This window comes from Gouania willdenowi, chromosome 14 (assembly GCF_900634775.1).
Source record: "Gouania willdenowi chromosome 14, fGouWil2.1, whole genome shotgun sequence".
Classification (NCBI taxonomy): domain Eukaryota; kingdom Metazoa; phylum Chordata; class Actinopteri; order Blenniiformes; family Gobiesocidae; genus Gouania; species Gouania willdenowi.
Window position 1 is genome coordinate 4106689 of NC_041057.1, and position 15716 is coordinate 4122404.

A 15716-nucleotide genomic window follows, 5' to 3' on the forward strand; every position below is an offset into this window, starting at 1 on the left:
AGCCTCGCTTTATTCTGTAAATGACACATAATTATTCTGTTCAACTGCATTTCTTTCAATTAAAAAGAGCTTTAAATTCATAAAAAATACAAAATATGTTGTATAATGTATGAAAGAGAATTAACAAAAAACCAAGGTCAACATTTTTTATATTATTATTCTAATGTTCTGAGAAAAAAAGTCAGAATTTTTAGAAAAAAGTCAAAATTCTGAGATAAAAAATCTGAATTTTGAGATTAAAGTCAGAATTCTGAAAAAAAAAGTTAGAATTCAAATGTTAATATTATTATTATAATGTTTTGAGAAAAAAGTCTGAATTCTGAGAAAAAAGTAAAAAATTTTGATAAAAAAAGTTAGAATTCAAATGTTAATATTATTATTATAATGTTTTGAGAAAAAAGTCAGAATTCTGAGAAAAAAAGTCAGAGATCTGAGAAGAAAAAAAATCAGAATTCTGAGATTAAAGTATGAATTCTGATTTTAAAAAAAGTTAGAATTCAGTACCGGTATATTTGTGCTCACTTACACACTTACTTTATTCTTTAGCTATTATTTAGCTATATTATAGTCCTGTATACAATTTCAAACTATTTCTATTTCTATTTCCATCATAATTTTCATGCAAACTTTGCCCAATGTTTCCAATTTTAAGAAATATCATGGGATGAAAATCCTTCATTGACCTAAACACCAAAAATGATTGAAGCCGAAAAAAAAGTCATATTATTGACAATATCCCACCTGTGCTTTTTCTCACCTGTGATTCTTCCAATGGCTGCGTTAAATTTAGCTCCAACAAAGCCTGCTATATGAGCACCCAGGCTGATCCCAATCATATGGATGGAGCTGAGAGAGACACCGCTGTCCTGAAAAGTTTAGCCATCATTGTTTGAATAGAGGGCTTTTACAGCGCGTCATCACAGCTTTATCAAACCGGAAGTGGCCATATTGGAGGTACTCAGCAGGTAAACAAAGCAGATCCCAAACGTCGACTGAAAGGAAATGGTGAATTATTGCAGTCAGACCGTGAAAAACATTTGGAGTTTTAATAGACTGCCAAAAGTTATAACAAATCAGGGAGAACAATGTCAAAAGTCATCAGAGGAAAGGAGGAGCTTGTGGTTAGCGAAGCTAAACCAGGATCTACGAGGCTAAAATCATCTGGACAACATCCAAATATGTTGGGACCATTTATTGTCAAGTAAGTGAATTGTTGATAGCAGCGGCTTTTAACTAATTTTCTAGTGTGATGATAATAATATAATTCATATCAAGCTACTGCATGTGGCATTACTGACTTAATATAATCACATTTAATAGCCTGCTACAGTAGCAACACAGTTCTTAAAATGTAGAGCTAAAATATTCTGTATTTCTCATTGTATTCCAGGTAAAAGTTCTGACTTTTATCAAAAGGGGTTAAAACCAGGTTGTTGACGATATCAGGATACGCAATAGACGGAAGACTCTCCGGGTCGTCATTGATCCAAGACGAGGGAGCCAACTCATATGGATCCGCACCACCAATAAACCCTAACTTTCCAAATATCGTGCCTTTTCCTGCAGACCAAGTTCTTCCTTCTAAGCCTTTGCATCTATAACTGTTTCGGACATTTTTCCATCGCAGTGTTTACCACCGAGTGCCTCCAATATGGCTGCGCATCCGGGTTACTGCCCAGAACGTGACGTAAATGTAAACTCTCTATAGAAAACAAACACAGAGAACAGAGCACTTATACCTTCAACATCTGGATGAACCCAGTCAGGTTTTCTGCTGCTTTTCGGGTGTTTTCCACTGCTTTAAAGTAGTTTAAATTGGCAGCGCCGTAGTTCCAGTCCACCACTATCACATTACTGTCCACTCTGGACAGCAGCACCTCAGTCAGCAGGTGGACCCACGCGGGTGGAGATCCAGTCGGGCGATACCCATGGATGATGAAGATGGTCGGCCTGGACAAGTTGAACCTGGTCTGGGTGGTGAGGTTGGCGTGGGACATGAGGGTCCCGCAGGTGAAGTTTTCCGGGGTGTACAGCAACAACTTCACCTTCACGTTGGTCCCAATGAAGGAGTGACCGAGGTTTAGGTCGGTGAACTTCTGACATATCTCAGCTGCAAGTGATGGCGGGAAAAATGAAAGAAGGCACAGAGTAGACACATCTGTTGGAATAGATCTGACACTCGCCATTTGATCTTTTGATAAACTGAGTGTGCACTAGGGTGGTCCACATTTTTCCCAACATTCTGGCCATCCGGCATACCAGGCATTGTCCCGGTGGGCCGTCATGGAGGCAGACATGGAAACAGGTGACCAAATGTGCTTCAAATATGGCAAAAACTTGGCAAGAAAAGTGTAAAACACCATTTTTTTCACATGGTGCAATCAGTTGCCAATTTCAAAGTAAAGGCACGTTTGTGGTCAGCGCTATGTTTTTCTGGCAAGATGACCAAACAATAACTTGTACTTGTGTTTCCTTTGACCAGGCTAAGATGTCTTTGGAACCTCACTCTGCTGTGATTTATGGCATGAAACAATGCAATATTTTACTCATTGTTCTGTAATTTTTCTTTAGAAACGATACACACAGATATGGAATACTCCACGAAACACAATAATCACACATCTCTTGCAAACGTTTCTGTCAAACTTCTGTTTCTCTGAACTGGATTTATATTCCATGAGAAGCTGACGTGTGGTCTAAAGCCACTGGTTGTAGTCTGGTGGTTTGTGATCAGCTGAGTGCTCAGGCTAACCTCTGTGTCCTTATGACTACACTTTGGGAGCATCTGTTGGTTTTCTGATGAGGTTTCACTTCCTCAATTGAAGCTCACTCATTGGTTAAACTGCAGGTGTGACTCCACCAGCCCAGTGTCACAAGTTCACTCGCTCAAGTGCAAATAATAAGATGCAGCACATGCACCGAACAGGCGTGGGATGTAAATGTGGGATATTTACATTACAGAGTGTTGTGTGTTTGGAGGCCTTACCTTTGTATATTTGCACAGTTATCAGCAGCAGGGTTGCCAGATATTGCCACAGGAACATGCTTTACACCATCAGCGTGCAGGTTTCTGGTTTTAACATGATTAAAACATGGTAAAAGGTTTAAGTCCATCAACCTTTTTGTGGTAAAATATTTCATTCCATGAAATGCCACTAAAGCACAACTTGTACGTCCTGGTTTGGATCTAATCTAGTCTATTAACCCTCCTATTATCCCTGGGGTCAATTTGACCCCATTAAATTTGTATCATTGAAAAAACAATCGTTGACTTTTTTTTTTTTTGCTTCATGTTTCATGACTTTTCTTGAATTTGATATGGGTACATTCGATTAAGCAAAAAATGATCATGACGATATTTTTTCAATGTGCTGAACACATTGCACACATTGGTGGTCCTCTGGGGTTAATTTCACCCCAAGCTATTTTAGCTGTGTAAAACTTTGTCTGTGTATTGCAGGTTTTGACATTCATCTGCCAGTCTTCATCAGTGGAGTTTTGCTGATCAAAACGTTGATAGTCAAAACATGTTGGGAGATATAAAAATTCCTGACAAACGTTGTCTGACTAAAGGAAACCTGAATTTATCCTACGTAATGTTGAAAAAGAAGACAAAATGAATCTTGCTGGAACTATCTGCAAGGAAAAGGTTTACTATTAAGTGGTTTTGGAACAGCTCTTTCACAGTCAAAGTGACGGAAAATGCCTGAAACTTTGTAGTGAATAGCCCCAAAGATAATAATAAGTAAATAAATATATTTATGAAGAGGAAAGGGGTTGGGCGGTCACCAATATCAATCAATATGGTTCATTGCGTGAACCTCATGAATGAGATATTCAAGATACACTAACTAACTAACTAAAACTTAAAGTTTGACCTGATGGTGGCACTAGAGAACAAGTCAAGGTTTCATTATCAAGGAGTTATTTTTCAGCAAATTAACAAAGTGCCTGACACACAAACAATTTTGTGAAAATCTTTTTCTGTAGTGAAGTATCCCTGGGGTCAGATTGACCCCAATGGTAAAATGTGTGAGTAATATTTGAGGATAATAGAAGGATTAAATGCTAATGAGGGATTTAGGATTCTGTTTTATAAGCAGTGGATCAAAGTTTAGAGGTTTGTTACTTATTTACTCGCCTTCTGGTGTCATGAAAGGAGTCAGGAAATAAAATAAAAGCTTTTTCAGGTGTCGTGGCTACTTATAAGTCCCTCCAGCTACTGTGATTGATCACAGTCGATAACACTGCGACTACAAGTGCAACTGAAAACCGCCTTTACACGTTAGCTGTGACTTTATCTGTTAGAGGAGACGCAGTGTGTTGTTTGCTCTCTGAGTAGGTGAAAGGAACAACAGATGGTGTCGCAGTCTTACCTCTGTTGAAGGACAGTGTCGGTCTGCGTCAGTCATCCAGATTGAAAGTTTATCCTTAGAACATAACTTAAGTACATGTTCATACTGTTATACTTTCAGGAAGTAACAGAAAGAACAGCAAAGCAGTCTTCCCGCCCCAGGAGGGTGACCACACCCCCAACCTCAGGTCATTGTGCTCACAGGTGTTGAAACATTCCTCAGGAGTTCCTATGGGTTCCTGTCAACTCAAACCGGTTTGGGAGCCGTTGCTTTGTTTTCAGTCTAACCGACTCAGGAGGATGTAAACCTAGGTTTCACATCAGACGTCAGATAAGCAAAATATCTGAGACTTTAGTTGAATAGATCAGTGGTTCTCAAACTTATTTGGCTCAAGTTATACCCCCCTTTTTCTTATTTCTGAATCCAAAACAACTATAGAGCATAATGAAAGAATGAATGAACGAGTGAAAACAATCAACAACAAAATAATCTCATGTTGTAAAAAAGTGGAAAGAAATAGTGGTTCCCAACCGTTTTTGGATCATGACCCCATTTTGATGTCAAAAATTTCCGGTGACCCGGAATTAGTTTTTGATCATGTTTGAGCTGCAGTTTTACTGCATTCTCATTGAACTAGATTTATTTTTCACAAAGTGAAAGTATAGAAGTACAGTTGTTTAAGATTGTGTGTTGTTTTAATTTAAAATGAGAATAATAATTAAAACATCTATTTTCATTTTGTGGTTCCGCTGATGATTTCTTCCCATAAAAAGAAGAAGTTTTTTCTTCCCACTGTCGCTAAACGCTTGTTCATGTGGATCTTCTTGGGTTCTTTCTTTTTATGGACTTTATATTTTCTTCAGCGCTTTTAGATGACTTTGTTCTATTTTGCTCTACATAAATAAAGTTGAATTGAATTGAATTCATTTTTTCAGAAATTTACGGCGACCCCATTTAAACTCCATGTGACCCCTCATGGGGTCCCGACCCCAAGGTTGACAAATGTGTATTTAGTGGCTCCTGAATAGATATAGTTCTATAGTTTTTGTCATTTCCGTTCACCCCTGGGGTGGAACCAAGACTGACACTTCAGAATAATTTTTAAGATTTTTTTAAAACAGCAGTCATAGCCAGACAGTCCCACCACATGATATTTGGACACTTTGAATAACAGAATAAATCACACAAGTAATTCACTAAGTAACATTAAAAAAAATACACATTTATACTAAGATACTACATGCAGTATTTGGTGTCTTTTTATGCATTTAAACCTTTTTTTTTAAACTAAGATAAATGCAGTTGGACAGATTATTTAGGTGTGACATCATTGATTCACATACAGTATAACAAACATGATGAAAAAGTAATTCTAAAAAAATGTCTTTGGGGTCAGTAGAAATTCTTGATTAATCAAATTGGGGTCATGATCAAAAAAAGGTTGGGAACCAGGGGTGGACTGGCATTTTGTGTGCAGACCAGTCCACTATATTATAAGAAACACATGTAGAAGCTGTTATTAAGTCTGTGATTCTCAACATGAAGCTTTTTAATGTCTTCATTTTAATTATTATTCCCCCAGAAAACCTTTAAAGGGGGAACTTTTTTAACCTCTTTTTACCTGTTTCTTTTGGCCATTTTTACCCCTTTTCAAAAAGTTCTGACACTTTTTCCAGATTTTATTTTCCTTTTACCAATAAATACCCTTTTTTTTTTTTTTCCTATTTTTTGTTCCATTTTTGCAAGATCATTTTGACACCTGTATCTAATTTTTGTCCTTTCTTGAATTTTTTTGGCCACTTTCATCCAAATAAGCTGACTTTTGCCAAGTAAATACCACTTTTTTCCTTTTCCCTATACATTTTGCCACTTTTTGTTCCACATTTTTGCTCTTTTTCACTATTGTTTGCCACATTTTGCTCATTAAAGCAACCTTTTGCCATTAAATACCACCTGGTTCCTCTTTATTTGCTCATTTGACTGTTTTTGGCCCATTTTAGTCACTTTACGCTCGTTTTTTGCCACAATTTTGCCACTTTTGGAGAATTTTTGGCCATCTGTTACCATGTCTACCTCTACTTGCTTGTAAAAAAAAACGGAAAACGACCGGCCCACTGGGACGATGGCCTGTATGCCAGATAGCCAGTCCACCTCTGTTGGGAACCACTGTTATAATGTAACTACATTTTCTGTGTGTCAAATTAAAAGAGGACGAAGGAGGATTGTACATTTTTTATTTTTTAAGTAGTATATAGATATAAATATATATTATGTGCCATATAGTGGCTCATGAATACATAATGAAGGCTCTTTCCACTGTGGCATGAACTTTGCCCTCTACGTTCAGCCGTCATCAGGGTCGATTGGCAGGCGGATTGGGTTGTATACATAAGACAACGTGTAATGTAGCGTAGGTGTGTATGTGAGGGGAGCCAGGTTGGAGCAGTGCTGCTGTTAAACGAGGGAGTCAAACATTAAAAATGGCTGGAAGGAGACGAGGACGAGGGAATAATAACGTCCAACAACAACAGAACCCCAAGAGCCAAAGAAAAGCCCCTCGAAAGGTGAGTTTGATGATTTTTTTGCTTTGAAACAAGACAAATGTAAGATATTACCTCTCTCAGAATAGATAAGGAACTAAATGAGAGTGTATGACCTCCATTCTGTTAATATGTGTCAGACTTTGTTTAATTAAAGAACCACAGGCTTTTTTTTTTTCACTGTGGCTGTTTAATGTTTGAGCCAACTGATAAAAAGTGTGTAACAGCAACAACCCATGGTTGTGTCTGAGAAGGAGTTCAGCAAATCTAAAGTATCTCTAATATGGGAAACAGTCACAGACTGAAATCCATGACAGGAAATAAATGAAATGACAGTAAAATGTCATTACGTAAACAATATGAGATGCACATTTATTGAAATAATAGTAATGTGGTGCCAAAGCTAAAACTTCACCTCCAAGTATCAGTAAAAACAAGATAAGCTGTGATAAATGACAAAGATAACACACACAACCACAAACACACAAAGTAACTACAGACATACAGAAGAATATTCAAAATGTCAAGAAAAACTGACAAAATTACTCCAAAAACAAACAAGAAACCTACAGAAATACAGACAAATATACAAAATGAAAACAAAAATACACAAAAGGACAACAAATATATTGAAAATTATTCCAAAATCACACAAGGCAACTACAAATATACAAAATGAAAACAAAAATACACAAAAGGACAGTAAAAATACAGAAAAGTATTTCAAAAACACACAAGCCATCTACAGAGATACACATATACAAAATTACAACAAAAATACACAAAAACAAAACAAAAATACACAAAATTGCTACAAATTGAGATCCACATTTATTAAAATAATAGTGTTGTGGTGTCAAAGCTAAGACTCTACCTTCAAGTATCAGTAAAACAAGATAAGCTGTGATAAATAAAAACATAAATACACAAAATGACAGCAAAAATGCACAAAAAATAACAAAAATACAGAGAATTATTCAAAAAATGCACAAGGCAACTATAGAAATACAGAAAAATATTCCAAACGACCACAAAAAACCAACTAAATTACTCCAAAAACACACAAGAAATCCACAGAAATACAGACAAATATACAAAATGACATCAAAAATACACAAAAGGACAACAAACATATTGAAAATGATTCCAAAAATTTGCAAGGCTACTACAAATGTACAAAATCTACTGAAAACCACTACAGGAAATACATTACAGTAAAATGTCATACAAAATGATGCACATTTATTAAAATAATAGTGTTGTGGTGTCAAGTATTCACACTTTGTGTTGTTTGAGTTCTAAAATAGAACAAAAAGCAAAATTTAAATAATCAGACCTCCAGATAAATCTTTATATATGAAATATGAAGAAAAGAGAGCGTAGTGAGTTTCCAAAGTTACATCACAGCAGATAAAGGTGCACACATGGATCTGAGCAGAACACAAAGTCCACAGGGTGTTTAAATGTCTGAGTGCTGAGATTGTCTAAAACTGTCCTGGAGATTTATCACAGCTTATCCTGTTTTATTGATACATGGAGGCGGAGCCTGAGCTTTGCTATCATTCCTAGTTGAATCTGTCATTGTGTGTGTTTGTAGTGCATCCTTATAGCCTTACATGTGGATTATGAGTTAATACGCATGTTTTCAGTGTTTTAACGTTTTATTTCTCTGTATTTAGGCTCTGCGAGAACCTGCAGCTTTTGCCAAGTCCACGGGATACGAGTGTGAAGTTCCCCATGAGAAGTTAACCCTCGCTCAAGCACGAAGGGGAACGCCAGGTTAAACCTAATGACTTTACTTTTTTAATTGAAACTGAAAATATCCTAAGATAAACATGGATAAAAAAAAAATAATACAAAAACTAAAACCAAAAACAGCAAAAATACACAAAATGATTCCAAAAAAACCACAAGGCAACTACAAAAATACAGACAAATATTAAAAATGACAACAAAAACAAACAAAGGTACTCAAAAATCACACAAGACGAGCTACAGAAATACAGACAAATACACAAAATAACAACAAAAATACAGACAAATATACAAAATGACATATATACTGTATATATGTACAACACAAGGTACCTGAAGAAAAATATACAAAATGACAACAGAAATACACACAATTATTCCAAAAACACACAAGGCAACTACAAAATTACAGACAAATATACAGAAATGTGTCCAACATACATGGTACCTACAGAAAAATATACAAAATGACGACAACAAAAATACACAAAAACACCACAAAAATACAGAAAATTATTCCAAAAATACACATGGAAACTACAGAAATACAGACAATTAATAAAAATGAATAAAAAATGATTTGGTTAAAAATGAATACACTAGGAAACTACAAAAATATAGACAAATGTACAAAATGAATGTACAAAAAGTCCAACACACCGGGTACCTACAGAAAATTATACAAAATGACAACAAAAATACAGAAAATTATTCCAAATACACAAGGCAACTACAAAAACAAAAATATTAAAAACAACACCTAAATGTAACACTGCCCTTTCTTTTTATATCCTCCCTTTAATAAAGTATTCTTACCCTTCCTTAGGGAGGGCTGGTGATGGTTACAGTTATGCAATAAAAAAATCATGTACTTAATTGCAATAACAAAACATATGTTTGCTGTCTTACCTGACATTTGACAGCATGTGCATACAAAGGAAAAACAAACAAACAAAAAACACCTAAAACAATCAAAATTATTCCAAAATCACACAAGGCAACTACAAATGTACAAAATGAATCATCATCATCCATCATCTGAATGTTGCTCCTCTTGTAGCCAATCGTCCAGCGCGAGTCTACGCTGATGGAATCTTTGATCTTTTCCATTCGGGCCACGCTCGGGCTTTGATGCAAGCCAAGAACGTCTTCCCCAACACTCACCTGATTGTAGGAGGTCAGTCTGTCACTCATCAACACTTTAACACCCCAGGAAAGGACCTTAAAGCAGCTGGAGAAGGATCATTATTTATCAGATAAAGTTCTCACAGATCAATAATAAATCCAAGATCATGTGCTTGAAAAAAGAATAAATGTAAAAGGTTAAAATTGTTGCTCAAAAATTGGTTTTCATCTCCACTGTATACACTAGCAGACCCTGCAAACTCCACGTATGACACTATTGGAAAGGTTTTGTGCATTGCATTGTGGGATGTAGAGTCCTGTAGACCAGAGGTTCTCAACCTCTGGGTCAGACCCCCATTTGGGGTTGCAAGACACTGGGACTGCCTTCAAGACACTAAGAATATTTTTTTTTTTTACATTTTGAGCCAATTTTTGCTTATTTTTACCCTTTCTCTGCAACGACACCAAACTTGCTATATTTTAACCTATTTTCATCACTTTTTATTGCCATATTTTTGTTCCTTGTGATGCATTTTTACTCCCATTTCTGCCACTTACCTAACAAATTTCAATGGCTTTTGTGAATATTTCTTCCACTTTCCAGACATGTATTTGCACTTTTCCATGGCTGAAATAATACTAAACTTCCTGTATAACAGTTGATATTAATCAGATGAATAAATAAAGTGGGGGTCCCCTGTAAAGGTTGAGAAACACTGCCTATAGATGGATGCATAGAAGACAAGGGTATTTCCTTCATTCTTACTGTGATTTCTTGTGTTTCTTCTTCAAACAAGGAAGACAGTGATTGTTTGACTTTTTTGAGCATATGATCTTTGATTTTCTTTTTAAAAAAAGTTGAGACCTACTCTATGTCTTTATCTGATAAAAAAAAAACATCCTCTGATGGAAACCTTGAAGGGTTCATTCTTTCTCTCCCTGGCAGTCTGCAGTGATGAACTGACCCACAAGTTCAAAGGCTACACGGTGATGACGGAGGACGAGCGCTACGATGCCCTCAGACACTGTCGTTACGTTGACGAGGTGGTGCGGGACGCGCCCTGGACACTCACCCCGGAGTTCCTTACATTGCACAAGGTCAAAGGTCAAGACATGTTTAGATAAGAAGAACAAATATAGACACTGAACTCTGTCTGCTCACACAGATCGACTTTGTGGCTCATGACGACATCCCGTATACTTCAGCTGGATCAGAGGACGTGTACAAACACATCAAGGAAGCAGGTAGAGATTATTTCAAACGTACTATTGTTGGCCCGAGGACAACATGCGGTCCTCAAAGTAGTGACTTCAAACACACCAAGTGACAGAAAATTACTGGAAATAACAACAAAACACAAAATAGTATAGGAAAATGCACAAAACAACAGCAGAAATACACAAAATGACTAATAAAAAACACAAAATTATAGACCAATAAACAAAAAGATTCATGACACACAAAACAACCACAAAAATACACAGAATGACTCCCAAAATACACAAAATAACAGCAAAAATACACAAAGTGACTTCAAGAACCGCCCACAAAATTACTCCAAAAACACAAAAAACAACAGCAAAAAAACACCACAACCCACAAATTTACAGAAAAATTTACAAAAAGACTCATGACACACAAAAACAACCACAAAAATACACAGAATAACAGAAGAAAATACAAAACAACAACAAAAATATACAAAATGACTCCAAAAACACAAAAACAACATAAAAAACACAAAATGAGACAAAAATATACGAATGAAAACAATAATATACAAAAAAAAAACAACATAAACCCACAAAACAATGACAAAGATGGAAGTAAAATATACAAAATTACCAAAAAAAACCCAACCTTATTTTTTTCTTTATTAATGCTCATATTGGTTATTCTTCTAAATGTGTATGTATATACATATATATATATATATATATATATATATATATATTAATGTGGTCCTCAGATCAGACAATCACAGATAAAAGATCAAAGTCACCCATCTCTGATTTGAGGCCATAATAGGACGTGAATAGTTATTTTTGGTAATAAAAACCTAAATATCTGTTCACTCGTCTTTGTGCATTTGTTTTAGGAATGTTCGTGGCCACTCAGAGGACAGAAGGCATCTCCACGTCTGATCTGATCACACGAATCGTCAAAGACTACAACATCTACGTCCGACGAAACCTGCAGCGAGGCTACACGGCCCGAGAGCTGAACGTCGGCTTCATCGACGTAAGAAAAACACAAAGCTTTGAAAGAAAGAAAGATTTGTTTTTCAAAAAGAAACACCAAAACAAAATGCCACAGACCATTAACGGCTTTATTTTGGTGGATTTAAATGAGTGAATTTTAAGATGTTTTTATTTAGTGTGACTCAGCAAAATGTGACTTCCTTTAGTTTAGGATTATTGACGTAGACTTTCACAGGGAAAGGGTTTATAAGGACAGATGAGCTGCAGGAGACGAGTGAGTTAGCGTTGTTGAAAGAAAAAGAAAAAGTATGAAGGTGGATTTGTGTTTTTATTGTTCAATCAAAAAAAAAAAAAACAACTTTTCAATCAAAAGAAAAACAAGTTTAATTCAATCAAAAAAATAATTTAATCAAAGAAAAAGCGCATTCAAATACCAAAAAAAAAAAAAACCCCAAAAAAACAAAACAAATTATTGCATTTGAACACTTTTTTCTTTGATTGAAATGTTTTATTGTTTTTGATTGAATAATAAAAACACAAATGTTCTGCCCATAATATGGCCCCAATACAACAAAGATTACTGCAATGAAAAATAAGTGTTAAAATGCAATTATTTGGGTCTCAAATATTTTTTTTTATTTTGCATTTGAACACTTTTTTTCTTTGTTTGAAAATATTCATTTTTGATTAAAGTACTTTTTTTTTTTAACTTTGAATGTTGTAGTTTTTTTTTCTTATTTCATATTAAAGCACAGTTTGAGGTTTTCTCAAGTACTTGTCAACAGTTTTACTTGTTATCTCCAAATTTAGATGTCATCTAAATAAGGGCAAAATGTATAATAATTTATAATATAATTCATCCTAATGTTTGTTTAACATGGGGTTGAATGATGATGGGATATCCATCACACACTGAGCTACAACTCAATGGTCAATGTTCTAATTCCTAATGTACTTCATTACCTTTTATAAAAAACATGACATCAAAAAGTTGTTCTTGGGTTTCCATGGATACGGTTGATGTAACAGAGTGGAAAGGAAAAGAAAAAGTAGCAAAACTAGAAAGCTGGATTTTTTTTGTTATGTTTTGTTAATTAATACACACTTGATATTTCAGTGGGTAAAATTTTGTCTGAAAACAATATGTTAAAAAGTGTCGGGCCCAGATATATTATTTCCTAAATGTGTTCCCAATGAAAACTCAAAATGACAATACTATTCTGGTTCCACAAATATAGAAAAAAAAGATAAAAAGATTCAAAGTCAAAGATGAAAAAAAAACCAGGATAAATAAATGATAATAAATAAATAACTTGTATAACTGTTGTATTTATTAATGAACTTTGAATCTTTATGTTTTTTTTTTTTTTTTAATTTTGTACGGAAGCAGATTGAGGCCAAATTTGGGGAAATCAAGAATAAAGTCCAAATGTCGAGAATAAAGTCGAAATGTCGGGATTAAAATTGAAATTTCAAGTATAAAGTTGAAAAGATGAGATTATTAAGTCGAAATTTTGAAAATGAAATCAAAATACAATATTGTGATTAAAGTCGAAGGTTTGCTAATAAAGCAAAAATTGCCATTGCATAATTTTATTTACTTCAACTTTATTCTTGACTTTTCATTTTAATGTCGACATTTATTTCAACTTTATTCTCAAAATTTCATCTTTATTTTTGACTTTTCAACATTATTCTTAATTTACCCAAAATTATTTTGTCCATCAAAATTGGCCCTAATTCGTTGCTGTTGTTTAGTGTAATTTTAATTTTAAACTCTTGATACCATTAATTATTGATTACATTAATATAATACAACAAATATGATAAATATTGTTTGGACACAAACTTTCATAATCAGTTCTTGTCATGAATTACATGAAATATTCCATATATTGTACTGTCCTTCAATAGGTCCTAAAATAAACCATTACAAATGCATTGTTTTGTATTTCACAGGAGAAAAAGTATCGTCTCCAGGACCAGGTGGACAAAATGAAGGAAACCGTCCGAACCGTGGAGGAGAAGTCCAAGCACTTTGTTTACAGAGTGGAAGAGAAAAGCCACGACCTGATCCACAAATGGGAAGAGAAGTCACGAGAGTTCATCTCCAATTTTCTGGAGCTCTTTGGTGCTGATGGAGCCTGGGTACGTTTATTTATTCATGTTGAACATCATAATGGTCAATAGCTGCATTTTATTCAATATATAATTAGTGACGATGCCCGAGGCATTTCAACCCATTTCAATCCATTTCAACCCATTTCAACCCATTTCAACCCATTTCAATCCATTTCAACCCATTTCAACCTATTTCAACTTTTTCACTTTTTTCAACTTTTCCCGACCCATTTAATTTTTTTTCAACCTTTTCAACCTATTTCACCTTTTTCAACTTTGTCAACCTTTTATACCTTTTCAACTTTTTTCAACTTTTTTCCAACTTTTTTCAACCTATTTCAACTTTTTTCCAACTTTTTTTAACCTATTTCAACTATTTCAAACCATTTCAACTTTTTTCAACTTTTTAAACCTTTTCAACTATTTCAACATTTTCAATCTTTTCAACCTTTTAAACTATTTAAACTTTTCCAACCCATTTCAACTTTTTCAACCCATTTAAACTCTTTCAACCTATTTAACCTTTTCAACCCATTTCAACCTTTTTTATTCTTATTGCTGATGTTTAGTTATTGCTAAGTTACTGCTTAGCTAATGCCAAGTTAATGTCAATGTTAGGCTAATGCTAATGCTAAGCTAATGCAGTGCAACGCAGGCTAGCACCTGCATCCTCACTTGCATTTTCTTCAATACCAATATTCTCGTTACTAAATCGTCTCCCTCTGTGTTTTTCTTTAGAATGCAATCCAGGAGCGGAGTGGTCGCATGCTCCAGTTCCTGTCCCCCTTGTCCTCCCCACGGGGCTCCCCCAGCTCCAGTCCCACCAGGAGACGTTCAGTTTCCCCAGATTTGCTCCCGTCCTCTGCTTCTCTAACTCCGCCATCATCTCCGTCCTCACGCAAAAAGGGGAAACGCTCTGCCAACAAAGCTGCTTCAGCACAAAGTAGACGCGTTCAATAGGTTTCTCATCAGTTTGCATCACTTTATGCCAGGGATGGGCAACTCTGTCACAGCGGTGGCCACAAAAATGTGACTGTATCTGATCCGAGGGCCACATTATCAACATTTATGTCAGCATTAGAATGATTGATCTCAGCATTAATACAGGGGGGGGGGGGGGGGGGAGTTTTTTTTCTTCTTTGTCTGTAGTTTTGTTGTCATTTTTGCATGTTTTTGGAGTCATTATGTGTGCTTTTGTTATTTAATGTGTTTTTGTTATAATTGTGTGTATTTTTCTGTCATTTTTCGCAGTCGATTTGTGCATTTTGGGGTCACTTTCTGTATTTTTGTTGTTTCTCTATTTTCCTGTTATTTTGTGTAATTTTGCTGACAGTTTGTGTCTGTCTTTGTTGTCATTTTGTGTTTTATGAGTCATTTTGTGTATTTTAGGAATTTTTTGTGTACTTTGTGCAATTTGTGTGTTTTCCTTCCAACTTCTTGAAATACAATTTGTGGGGATTTGTTTTGGGGGCCACAGTCTGCTTTATGTATTCTTTAGTTTGAAAATCACCGTAAATCAAAGTTTTTTTTCTAATTTATATTGTATGTTTTTAAGTGTATGTGAGATGTCGGCAGGAAAGAAAAAAAATAAAACTTTTTAAATTGTACATGAATGTTT

General features: G+C 35.1%; 2 protein-coding genes across 2 annotated transcripts in view; one reads left to right on the forward strand and one right to left on the reverse strand.

The window, feature by feature from the left end:
- The window catches only part of lipia (lipase, member Ia), a 9124-nt gene extending 4595 nt beyond the window's left edge, over nucleotides 1–4529 (reverse strand). Inside the window, exons 1-4 of the mRNA XM_028467398.1 lie at nucleotides 4377–4529; nucleotides 2987–3070; nucleotides 1740–2110; nucleotides 758–866 (exon numbers count right to left, since the gene is read on the reverse strand). Coding sequence (XP_028323199.1) covers nucleotides 758–866; nucleotides 1740–2110; nucleotides 2987–3044 — 538 coding nt within the window. The 5' untranslated portion in view covers nucleotides 3045–3070; nucleotides 4377–4529. The remainder of the gene's footprint in view (nucleotides 1–757; nucleotides 867–1739; nucleotides 2111–2986; nucleotides 3071–4376) is intronic.
- A 2189-nt stretch (nucleotides 4530–6718) lies between these two features.
- LOC114475640 (choline-phosphate cytidylyltransferase B-like) lies at nucleotides 6719–15206 on the forward strand. Its single transcript, XM_028466626.1, has 8 exons — nucleotides 6719–6919; nucleotides 8575–8674; nucleotides 9711–9827; nucleotides 10722–10873; nucleotides 10942–11020; nucleotides 11875–12017; nucleotides 13937–14125; nucleotides 14837–15206. The coding sequence occupies exons 1-8, from the start codon at nucleotides 6836–6838 to the stop codon at nucleotides 15056–15058; spliced, it is 1086 nt and encodes a 361-aa protein (XP_028322427.1). The 5' UTR covers nucleotides 6719–6835; the 3' UTR covers nucleotides 15059–15206.
- Nucleotides 15207–15716: the final 510 nt, after the last annotated feature.

Excerpts from the sequence above, each read along its gene's own strand:
- LOC114475640 (XM_028466626.1), top strand. The coding sequence starts at position 6,836 with ATGGCTGGAAGGAGACGAGGACGAGGGAATAATAACGTCCAACAACAA. Across the intron at positions 9,828-10,721 it reads CACTCACCTGATTGTAGGAG|TCTGCAGTGATGAACTGACC; the intron begins GTCAGTCTGTCA and ends TCTCCCTGGCAG. Across the intron at positions 14,126-14,836 it reads TTGGTGCTGATGGAGCCTGG|AATGCAATCCAGGAGCGGAG; the intron begins GTACGTTTATTT and ends GTTTTTCTTTAG.